The 9,772-nt window shown below is 43.1% G+C and overlaps 1 protein-coding gene across 1 annotated transcript; it reads left to right on the top strand.

Annotated features, from left to right (window-relative positions):
* The first annotated feature begins 3,404 nt into the window (after nucleotides 1-3,404).
* Nucleotides 3,405-7,711, top strand: LOC146389943 (uncharacterized). Its single transcript, XM_084913771.1, has one exon. It carries the CDS (start codon nucleotides 3,670-3,672, stop codon nucleotides 4,363-4,365), a length of 696 nt encoding a protein of 231 aa, XP_084769897.1. The 5' UTR covers nucleotides 3,405-3,669; the 3' UTR covers nucleotides 4,366-7,711.
* Nucleotides 7,712-9,772: the final 2,061 nt, after the last annotated feature.

A 9,772-nucleotide genomic window follows, 5' to 3' on the forward strand; every position in this document is an offset into this window, starting at 1 on the left:
AAGTACAATCAGAAATAAAATTCAAATATTTTGTGATAACAACATTTTTAAATTATTAACAGAATTGTAGAATTTCCAACATTTATGAAAATGTCATGTCAATTTTTTAATTTTAAAACATAATTACATTGTCAACCGATCACCACCTGTGTGAGTTAGATCAGGTGGCGGGAGAGGATGCTGGGCAGACCTGGCACTCAGGCCAATAGGCTGCCAAGCAGAGCACACCAGCTACCTGAACGCTACTCCAACAGAGTTCCATCTATCCATCCATCATCTTCCGATGGATGGATGGCCCTTACCCAGGGTCGTTTCGCAGGGGGCAGCAGCACTAAGCAAAAAAGCCCAGACCTCCTTCTCCCCAGCCACCTCCTCCAGCTTGTTTGGGAGAATACTAAGGCCAGCCAAGAGATATAATCTCTCCAGCATGTCCTGGGTCTGCCCCCGGGCCTCCTCCCGGTGGGACATGCCCGGAACACTTCACCCAAGAGGCGCCCAGGAGGCATCCTTGTCAGATGCCCAAAGCACCTCAACTGGCTCCTTTTGATGTGGAGCAACAGCGGCTCTACTCTGAGCCCCTCACGGATTGCTGAACCTCTCACCCTATCTCTAAGGGAGAGGCCAGCCACCCTTCGGAGGAAGCTCATTTCTTGTATCCGTGATCTCGTTCTTTTCAGTCACTTCCCACAGTTCGTGACCATAGGTGAGGGTAGGGACGTAGATCGACCGGTAAATTAAAGAGAGAGCTTTGTTTTTACACTCAGCTCTCTCTTCACCATGACAGACTAGTACAGCGTCCACATCACTGCAGCCACAGCACCAATCCGTCTGTCAATCTCCAGCTCCCTTCTCTCATCACTCGTGAACAAGACCCCAAGATACCGTGGGGTGCAAAAGTTTGGGCAACCTTGTTAATAGTCATTATTTTCCTGTATAAATGATTGGTTGTTACAATAAAAAATGTCAGTTAAATATATCATATAGGAGACACACACGGTGATATTTGAGAAGTGTAATGAAGTTTATTGGATTTACAGAAAGTGTGCAATAATTGTTTAAACAAAATCAGGCAAATTTGGGCACTGTTGTCATTTTATTGATTCCAAAACCTTTAGAACTAATTATTGGAACTCAAATTGGCTTGGTAAGCTCAGTGACCCCTGACCTACATACACAGGTGAATCCAATAATGAGAAAGAGTATTTAAGGGGGTCAACTGTAAGTTTCCCTCCTGTTTTAATTTTCTCTGAAGAGTAGCAACATGGGGGTCTCAAAACAACTCTCAAATGACCTGAAGACAAAGATTGATCACCATCATGGTTTAGGAGAAGAATACAGAAAGCTGTCTCAGAAAATTAAGCTGTCTGTTTCAACATATTGAGAAAATAGACCACAGGCTCAGTTCAAGTTAAGACTCGAAGTGGCAGACCAAGAAAAATCTCGGATAGACAGAAGCGACGAATGGTGAGAACAGTCAGAGCCAACCCACAGACCAGCACCGAAGACCTACAACATCATCTTGCAGCAGATGGAGTCACTGTGCAGCGTTCAACCATTTGGCGCACTTTACACAAGGAGATGCTGTGTGCAAGAGAAACACCTGCTACCTACAGTGAAATATGGTGGTGGTTCCATCATGCTGTGGGGTTGTGTGGCCAGTGCAGGGACTGGGAATCTTGTCAAAGTTGAGGGACACATGGATTCCACTCAGTATCAGCAGATTCTGGAGACCAATGTCCAGGAATCAGTGACAAAGCTGAAGCTGCACCGGAGCTGGATCTTTCAACAAGACAACGACCCAAAACACTGCACAAAATCCACTGAGGCATTCATGCAGAGGAACAAGTACAACGTTCTGGAACGGCCATCTCAGTCCCCAGACCTGAATATTATTCAAAACCTGTGGTGTTAGTTAAAGAGAGCTGTCCGTGCTCAAAACCCATCAAACCTGAATGAACTAGAGATGTCCAAAATACCTTCAACCACAATCCAGACTCTCATTGGAACCTACAGGAAGCGTTTAGAGGCTGTAATTTCTGCAAAAGGAGGATCTACTAAATATTGATTTAATTTATTTTATTGTGGTGCCCAAATTTATGCATCAAACTTCATTTCACTTCTCAAATATCACTGTGTGTGTCTCCTATATCAGCGGTCCACAACCTTTTTTGCGCCACGGACCGGTTTATGCTCGACATTATTTTCACGGACCGGCCTTTAAGGTGTCGCGGATAAATACAACAAAATAAAACTACTACCGGTACCGAAAAAAAGATTTATTCATAACACACGTGAAAAGACCCAGGAAAACCGAGTTAACGATAAAAACGATAACAAAATAACGCTGAAAACTGATAAAACCCCTGAAAACCATACATTTCACACCTGAGCCTCAACTCTCGCGGCCCGGTACCAAACGACTCACGGACCGGTACCGGTCCGAGGCCCGGGGGTTGGGGACCGCTGTCCTATATCATATATTTAACTGACATTTTTTTTATTGTAACAACACACGATTTATATAGAAAAATAATGACTGTTAACAAGGTTGCCCAAACTTTTGCATCCCACTGTACTTAAACTCCTCCACTTGGGACAGGAACTCATCCCTGACCCAGAGTGGGCACTTGACCTTTTTCCGGCTGAGATCCATGGCCTCAGATTTGGAGGTGCTGGTCCTTATTCAAGCTACTTCACACTTGGCTGCGAACCGTTCCTGTGCGAGCTGGAGGCCATCACCCGATGAAGGCAATAGAACCACATCATCTGTGAAAAGCAGAGATGATATCCTGAGACAACCTAAGTGCCTTCCGGCACTTGGTTGGCCTAGAAGTTCTGTCCATAAAAATTATCAACAGAATCGGTGACAAAGGGCAGCCCTGACGGAGCCCATCACCAACCAGGAATGACTCCGACTTATGGCTATGCGGACCAAGCTCTTGAAACGGTTGTATGGGGATTGAATGACCCGTAGCAATGGGCCAGACACCCCATACTCCCGCAACACCTCCCACAGGATGCCCCAAGGGACACGGTCAAATGCCTTCTCCAAGTCCACAAAACACATGTAGACTGGTTGTGCAAACTCCCATGCACCCTCAAGTATCCCTGATCTTCTGGTTAGTGGCTTATCTGCTCTGCCACCTGAGCTACAGCCACCCACATCATCAACACTGATTGAAGAAAATAAGAACAATCCCAGATTCCTCTTCAGCACTGTAGCCAGCCCGAAAAAAAGTCAGAGCACCGTTGAGCCAACCATTCCTTTAGCGTTAACTAGTAATGATTTCTTGAACTTCTTCACAAATACAATTTTAATCAATACCGAAAATAAATTGAATAAGGAAGAACACAGGCGAGGGTGCAGTCTACGTACTGGCATGAAGTGAATGAATGGACCGGAAGTGACACACCGAGCTGTCAGCAACAGATTCTCTGAGCAGAAACGTTGGCAAACTTAACATATCTCCTGAAAACGGCAGCTCTCCGTGGATACTAATCTTTGAGAGCGTGTGTGGGAAACCGTCCAGAAGTGGTGGCTCGTCATTTGCGACCTCTCGAAAACTCAGAAGTTGATGTTTTTGAACCGTAGCGGTGAGAGAGAGGAAGGACGCTAGCATCAACTAGCTAGCCGGTTGTCACGGCAACGCTACAAGAGCGTCTCTCAGCATGGGCCCGAAAAAAGTTCTGTCAGCCGAGGAAGGTGACGATATTAAGAAGTCGCTGGAGTTTATGACAGAGGAGATTTCTACTGTCAAACTGCAGCAGAAAGCCATCCTGGACCTGGTCGAGGAAGTTAAGGCTCTCCGCATCCAGAACGCCGAGAAGGATCGGCGGCTGGCGTACCTGGAGAACAGAGTGGCGGATTTGGAGCAGTACACCCGGATGAACGATGTTATCATCACGGGGCTTCGCATCAAACCCCGGTCATACGCCCGGGCGGTCGCCGCTGACAATGTAGGAGAGCCAGGAGAGGAAGATGTCAACTCCACGGAGCATCAAGTGGTTACCTTTCTACGGTCCAAAGGTGTGGAAGTGGATTATAACAACATTGAGGCTTGCCACCCTCTACCCCGAAAAAATGACAGTGACAAACCAGCCATCATTGTGAGATTTGCTAACAGAAAACACAAAACAGCACTGTTAAAACAAGGAAAGAAACTGAAAGGATCCGATGTCTTCATGAACGAACATCTGATAAAAAGAAATGCGGACATTGCCAGGAAAGCACGTTACTTGAAGAAACAGGGAAAAATTCAAAATACATGGACCACCAACTGCAAAGTATTCATTAAACTCAATGGAACACCGGAACAAGCCAAAGTGTTGGTCATCAGAAATATGGAGGAGCTGAACAAATACTGAGGTCAACTTACTCTGGAGGTATGAATACACATGTGACGTGACACACAACACAACACATGGCACAGTCCAAAAGAACTTCATCTGCATCCGGCAACAATATCAATATAACTCATTGGAATTCTCTTTATGATAATCTGGAACTGAGAACATTTCGATACACAGACCATAATGTTCTAGACTTAGAAAAGGATATAGACCCGGAAAATAATTTCTTCTACAACATTAGCAGTAACTGCTGCTACTTCACTGATGAACAGTTTAAGCACACCATCAACATGGAAAATAAATTATCAATAATCCATTTTAATAGCAGAAGTCTGTATGCCAACTTCAACAATATAAAGGAATATCTAAATGAGTTGACAAATCCATTTGGAATTATTGCCATTTCTGAAACATGGATCAATGCGGAGAAAGGAATGGACTTTGGACTGGAGGGATATGAAGTGAATTTTGTAAATAGAAGGAACAAGAGTGGAGGGGGAGTAGCTGTTTATGTGGATAAAAACCTAAACTACAAGGTGGTAGAAAGTATGACAACTGTAATTGATAATTTACTAGAATGTATAACAATTGAAATTTATAAGGAAAAAGAGAAAAATGTAATAATTAGCTGTATATATAGAACACCTGGCTCTAGTATTCAAGTATTTAATGACTTCATAGAGGAAATATTCTCTAAAACAAATCAAAAAGTTATGTTTATCTGTGGTGATTTTAATATTGACCTGTTGAATCCGAAAAAGCATAAAATGACCGACGAATTCCTAAACACTATGTACAGTTTGAGTTTACATCCTAAAATAACCAGGCCTAGCAGAATTACACTACATTGTGCCACCTTACTTGACAATATTTTCACTAACAATATGGAAAACAACATTGTGAGCGGAATATTAATTAATGACATCAGTGATCACCTACCAGTTTTTGCAGTTTATGACACTAATTATAAGAAAAATCAGCATGAAGAACAACTGAGATACAGACGTGTAAGGACAGAAGAAACTATGAATGCACTTAAGAACGATCTATTAAATCAGGACTGGGACAATGTGTACAAAGAAGCTGATATTGATATTGCATATGGCATATTTTTAAGAATATTCATGGAGTTGTACGATAAAAACTGTCCAACAATAAAATACAACAGAAAGCACAAATATTCAGATAGACCATGGATCACTAAGGGTTTACAAAATGCATGTAAAAAGAAAAATACACTCTATAGGGAATTCCTAAAACAAAGAACAAAAGATGCTGAAAATAAATATAAAAAATACAAAAATAAGTTGACCAATATTATACGTGTATGTAGAAAGGAGTATTATAGTAAAATATTGAACAACAATAAACATAATATGAAGGGAATATGGGATGTTTTAAACGGTATCATTAAAAATAATTCTGGACAACAAAGTTATCCTCAATACTTTATCGACAATGGTAATATTATGGAAAACACTGCTGATAAGGTCAACAGCTTTAATCATTATTTTGTAAATATTGGACCAAAACTGGCAGAACAAATTCCTGAGTCACTGCCATCAGTAGACTGTAGTGAAACCCTGATTGATAGGAACCCTAACTCAATGTTCCTCACATCAGTGGAGGAAAAAGAAATAATTGACATTGTACACATGTGTAAATATAAAACATCTACTGATTGTAATGATATTGACATGAAAATCGTCAAGAAGGTCATTGAAGGAATTGTAGGACCTCTAACATATATTTGCAACTTATCATTTCAGACGGGAAAAGTGCCAAACAAAATGAAAATAGCTAAAGTTGTGCCGCTGTATAAAACCGGGGATAGACGCCACTTCACAAATTACAGGCCTGTTTCTTTACTACCACAATTCTCCAAAATCCTAGAAAACCTGTTTAATAAACGATTAGACAAATTCTTAGATAAATATAAATTACTCTCTGACAGTCAATATGGATTCAGATCAAAAAGATCAACATCTCTGGCATTAATCGAATCAATTGAGGAGATTACAAATGCTATAGATCAGAAACAGTATGCAGCTGGAGTATTTCTGGATCTCAAGAAAGCATTCGACACAATCAATCATGACATATTAATTAATAAACTGGAACGGTACGGGATCAGGGGGGTTGTACTGCAATGGGTGAAAAATTATTTAAGTGACAGGAAACAATTTGTGAAGCTGGGTGTCCATTCCTCATCATGCTTGGACATTGCTTGTGGTGTTCCACAAGGCTCTGTACTGGGTCCAAAATTATTTATTATTTATATAAATGATATTTGTAAGGCATCTGATATATTAAAATTAGTATTATTTGCAGATGACACAAATATTTTTTGTTCTGGGGGGAATCTAAAGGAGCTGCTGGATACAATTACTTCAGAAATGTGCAAAATTAAAAAATGGTTTAACAGGAACAAACTATCGCTAAATCTAAGTAAAACTAAAATTATCTTATTTGGGAATTCCCTTAGAAATGCACAAGTGCAGATTCATTTAGATGGTGTGGAAATTGAAAGAGTACTTGAACATAAGTTTCTTGGTGTGATTATAGATGATAAATTAAACTGGAAGTCTCATATAAATCATATACATAACAAAATTTCAAGAAGTGTCTCAATCTTGAGTAAAGTAAAACACATTCTGGACCACAAATCACTCCACATTCTCTATTGTTCCCTGATTGCACCGTATTTGAATTACTGTGCAGAGGTTTGGGGCAATACTTACAAATGTTCGCTATCATCAATCTTTATATTACAAAAAAGGGCCATAAGGATAATCCATAAAACTGGTTACAGAGATCATACAAATCCACTATTCTTAAAATCAAAAATTCTAAAATTCACAGATCTGGTTCATTTTCTCACTGCACAAATTATATATAAAGCAATAAATAACCTGCTTCCTGACAATATTCTAAAAATGTTTTCTAAAAGGGAACGGGGATACAATTTGAGGGGGGAATTAAATTTAAAACATCCTCGTATCCGTACAACATTAAAAAGTTTTTGCATCTCTGTGTGTGGAGTGAAGCTGTGGAACAGACTAAGTAAAGATATGAAGCAATGTCCAAGCATGGCGCAGTTTAAAAAGCGGTTTAAGGATATGGTTTTTACAGGGTACAGGGAAAAGGTAGAGATTTGATAGGGTGTTCTTGTCTAACATTTTCATGTGTGTGCGGGTGCACGGGTATGTTGGTATGGGTATATATATATATTTGTAGGTTGTGTATCCTTGAGGTGTTAATGGGGTTATTGAAAATGTGTATATGTGCGTATGTGTATATACGTATGTATGGATAGATAGAAACATATATGTATATATATATATAAAAAAAAAAAAAATTACACATAACATATAATGTAATTGCAAGGAGGTATTCTATTGATACTAGATAGTGGAAAAGGGGTGGGATTAAATAAGCTTATGCTTCTTCCTGCTCCTTTTTGAACATGAACGTTATTTGGAGTTGTGGTTGCTCGTTTTCCTTTTGTTTTGCTTTGTTCATTTGTCTCTTTTAATTCTATTTTGTTGTACTTTTTCAACATGTTCAAAATAAAGATTCAATCAATCAATCAATCAATCAAATTACCCATAATCATCTCACAGATGTAACATTATCTACAGCTACTTTTAGTACCGTTGATATTTATGTAGACTCTTTTTCTCCAATTGATCTTTCTGATTTAACCCTTGTGTGCCCGCCTGTTCTCGTGGCGTGGGTCGTGGTGACCCCCCGAGGGGCGTGTGTGTTGTTATTAGGATGGTATTGATGATGATGATGATGATGGTGGAGATGGGGGGGGTCTTGGTAACCCCCTCGGGGCATATGTGTGTTATGATGATTAGGATGGGGGTCGCTAGGACCCCACGGGGCATATGTGTGTTATGATGATGATGATGATGATGTTGATGATAGGTTGGGGGTCGCTAGGACCCCCTCGGGGCATATGTGTGTTATGATGATGATGATGATGACGATGATGACAATGATGATGACGATGATGATGATGATGATGATAGGGTGGGAGTCGCTAGGACCCCCTCGGGGCATATGTGTGTTATGGTGATTAGGGTGGGGGTCGCTAGGACCCCCCTCGGGCATATGTGTGTTATGATGATGATGATGATGACGATGACGACGATGATGATGATAGGGTTGGGGTCGCTAGGACCCCCTCGGGGCATATGTGTTATGATGATGATGATGATAGGGTTGGGGTCGCTAGGACCCCCACGGGGCATATGTGTGTTATGATGATGATGATGACGACGATGATGATGATGATGATAGGGTTGGGGTCGCTAGGACCCCCTCGGGGCATATGTGTGTTATGGTGATGATGATGACGACGATGATGATGACAGGGTGGGGGTCACTAGGACCCCCTCGGGTCATATGTGTGTTATGGTGATTAGGGTGGGGGTCGCTAGGACCCCCCTCGGGGCATATGTGTGTTATGATGATGATGATGATGATGACGACGATGACGTTGATGATAGGGTGGGGGTCACTAGGACCCCCGTGGGGCGCTTGTGTTATTACGACGTCGGTGGCGTCTGGGGAGCAGCGGTGCGGGAAGAAGCGGCGCAGTTGGGACAGTACGTGACGGCGCAGTTGGTGCACACGTGCACTCGGCACTTGTGGCACAGGATCTTGGTCTTGACGTCTTTGGTCCTGGGACACACGCGGCACCTTCGCCTCTTGACCGGAGAGGAGTCGCGTGGCGTAGCGTCGGCGGCACGAGTAGTACGAGCATCGGCGTCGGCACCGTCGGCCTCGGTGGTAGTACCTCGGGCCGCGACTCTGCCTCCTCCTCCTCCTCGCGCTAAGGTCCTGGCTTCGAGCATGGGGCGCACGAGCGCTTTGCCCAGTCGCTCGAAGAAGAGCCTTCGCTTGTTGAGCTTGCCCGCCATCCAGTCGGGGTGAATTTCCCTCCAGAGCACGAACGCGTTGTAGGCCGCGACGTCGACCATGTTGTGGAAAAGGGCCACGGGCAACCTGCAGGTCTTTCTCCTGCAGCTGTACGTGCTCACGACCTTGTCCAGGTTGTCGACGCCTCCCTTGGTGCAGTTGTAATGCAGCACCAAGGGCGGTTTTGCGCTGCCGCTGCTGCCGCTGCTGCCGCTGCTTCTGTTGCTGCCGCTGCTTCTGTTGCTTTTGCTGTTGCTGCTGCTGTTGCTGATGCGGCGGCTAGGCCGGGGCTCGGGGCCGGAGCGATGGTGGTGGTGGTGGTAGCGAGGAGCGGTGGTGAGGAGCAGCATGTTCTTGTTCTTCTTGGCCACGTAGGAGAGGATGATCGTGTCGGGCCCTCGTCCTCCTCCTCGTCCCGCGGAGCCGCCGAGTACTACGGATTCAACGGAGCCCACGGCCCTGCCCTTGACGCAGCGCAGCTCTCTGGGGATCT

This window comes from Perissodus microlepis, chromosome 3 (genome assembly GCF_051167445.1).
Source record: "Perissodus microlepis isolate ML-2025 ecotype Zambia chromosome 3, ASM5116744v1, whole genome shotgun sequence".
In the NCBI taxonomy this organism is placed as follows: domain Eukaryota; kingdom Metazoa; phylum Chordata; class Actinopteri; order Cichliformes; family Cichlidae; genus Perissodus; species Perissodus microlepis.